This window comes from Poromitra crassiceps, assembly GCF_964638095.1.
Source record: "Poromitra crassiceps genome assembly, chromosome: 22".
Taxonomy (NCBI): domain Eukaryota; kingdom Metazoa; phylum Chordata; class Actinopteri; order Beryciformes; family Melamphaidae; genus Poromitra; species Poromitra crassiceps.
Window position 1 is genome coordinate 3,588,996 of NC_139647.1, and position 2,295 is coordinate 3,591,290.

The window sequence follows — 2,295 nt, forward strand, 5'->3', positions numbered from 1 at the left end:
TGTCCAAGTCCAAGTCCAAGTCCGAGTCACCAAAGAAGGGTCCGGGTCAAGTCCCCATTACCTGAGTCCGAGTCCGGAGTTACTGAACATGAGTGTGAATCCACATGTAGGTGGAACACACGTGCCTGCTCTTGCACAAAAATGAATAATGTCATTCATGGTATTAATATAGCGATCAATATCTGATGCCAAATTATTAGGACCTATTACAAAAAAAGAACAAAAACAAAAAAACTGTCTTCATCAATTCCGAAAGTCCAAAGTCCGAGTCCTCTTCTCCAACTTCCGAGTCTGAACACATGAATGCTCGTGTCCAAGTCTGCGTCATCAGTGCTCAAGTCCAAGTCTGAGTCACAAGTCCTGAAGATGAGTCCAGGACTCGGGACTCGGGTCCGACTCGACTCGACTACAACACTGCCCAGTGCCTCACTTCTTCTCCAGCAGCTCCTTGGAGCAGTGAGGGTGTTTGTCGGGACTGTTGCCCAGCAGCACCGGGGCCTTGGCGGCCGGGCTGGGACTGGACCTGTCCCCCCCTCTTCCCAGACCTCCTGAAACCTCCATGGCGGGACCCACCACCGGCGGCCTGGCTACCCCGGCCGCGCTCACTCCCACAGCAGACAGGATGCCCGCTCCGCTCCCGGGCACCGGCGCCCCCAGCAGGTTGGCAGACTGCAGCACGGCCTCCGAGTGCTCGCGGGCCTTCATGCGCAGGGCGGCCACGCTGGCCGTGCGGTTGCCCTGGCAGCCGTAAGGCGGCAGGAAGGACAGGCCCATGGGGTCAGGAACACAGCAGGAGCACAAACCTCCTCCTGAAACACAACGCAAAGAGCTGCACAAAACTCCAGGGAAAGAAGGATTTTCAATACCATCGTCATTATCATCACCTGATGAGAAGCGTGAGCAGTGGTGACCTGTGACAGGGCCTGAGCGTAGATGTTTTACCTTTCCCCCTTTATCCCATTTTTATCCCCCATTAGTGCTAATTTTTTATTTATTTATCCTGGTTGCTGCTCCACCCTCTCCCGATCTGGGGAGAGCCGAAACTGGCTCCATGCTTCCTCCAAGACATGGGCAGTAGCCAGCCGCTTCTTTTCACCTGACAGGGGAAGCTTCACCGGTAGGACATAGCACGTGGGAGGATCACGCTATTCCAACGTGTTCCCCTCCCTCCGAACAGGCGTCCCTAACGACCAGAGGAGGCACCACATCAGCAACCAGGATATTGCATGTTTTGGTGTGGGGTTCCTATATGAAGGAAACCCCCAGGGGGCACGGGGAGAACATGCAAACTCGACACAGAAAGGCCCTTTTGACGACCCCACCCGGGCGGTGGGCACTCGAGGACATGCGGACGGGCACACACTCCTTCAGCGCTCACAGCGTCCCAGGTGGGAATCGAACCCAGGACCTTCTAGCTGTGAGGCGACAGCGCTTACCACAGTGCCACCATGCCCCCGTAGGTGTTTTACCTTTGAGCGTGGCAACCTGTGACAGGGCCTGAGCGTAGGTGGCAGAGAATTTTACCTTTGAGCGTGGCGACCTGCGACAGGGCCTGAGCGTAGGTGGCAGAGTTGAGGAGGGTGCCAGGTATACAGGACGGGAAGAATGGACCGCCTGGACCCACTGTCCGGTTCATACTGAAGCACAAGAGAACAGACAGCTCATCCTCATGCTCACACGCTCATATTAGGGATACACGATATATCTGCGATCATATCGGTATCGGCCGATGTTGCTAAGTTTTTTAATAAGGCTATCGATATCGGACTGATGAGGAAACAATGTGGTAAATCTATGATTTATGGGCTTTTCCAAATGTTTTGGAAATGAAGAAAGCCATTACTTTTTCAACAGTGTTTACATGTATTTTTCAGTACAGTAAGTACAACATTTTATAATCATATCAACATCGGTAAATATTGGTTATTGGCCGTAAGAGCAATGGTAATAACAGTTATCGTATTAGCCAAAATTTTCATATTGGTGCATTCATATACATTATGCTTATTTCTTAACCAAACTTTTTTTTAATCAGACAAATCTGTTAAGGGCATATTGTAAGCTCTACAGCAATGATCTCGGAGATTAATATCAATATCTCTCTCTCTCTCTCTCTCTCTCTCTCTCTCACACACACACACACACACACACACACACACACACACACACACACACACACAAAACACACACAAGTTACAGCATGCTCAAGGATACACACAAAAGCGACCCACATTATACAGTGCTTTTCCTAAACCAGTAGTTAATTCTCAAAGTGGGGAACCCCCTCAAGGACCC

General features: G+C 50.8%; 1 protein-coding gene across 1 annotated transcript in view; it reads right to left on the reverse strand.

Annotated features, from left to right (window-relative positions):
• Positions 1–426: 426 nt before the first annotated feature.
• The window catches only part of drgx (dorsal root ganglia homeobox), a gene marked incomplete at both ends in the record, with an annotated part of 7,322 nt that continues 5,453 nt past the window's right edge, over positions 427–2,295 (reverse strand). The window contains 2 exons of the mRNA XM_083658131.1: positions 427–809; positions 1,525–1,637. Coding sequence (XP_083514257.1) covers positions 427–809; positions 1,525–1,637 — 496 coding nt within the window. The remainder of the gene's footprint in view (positions 810–1,524; positions 1,638–2,295) is intronic.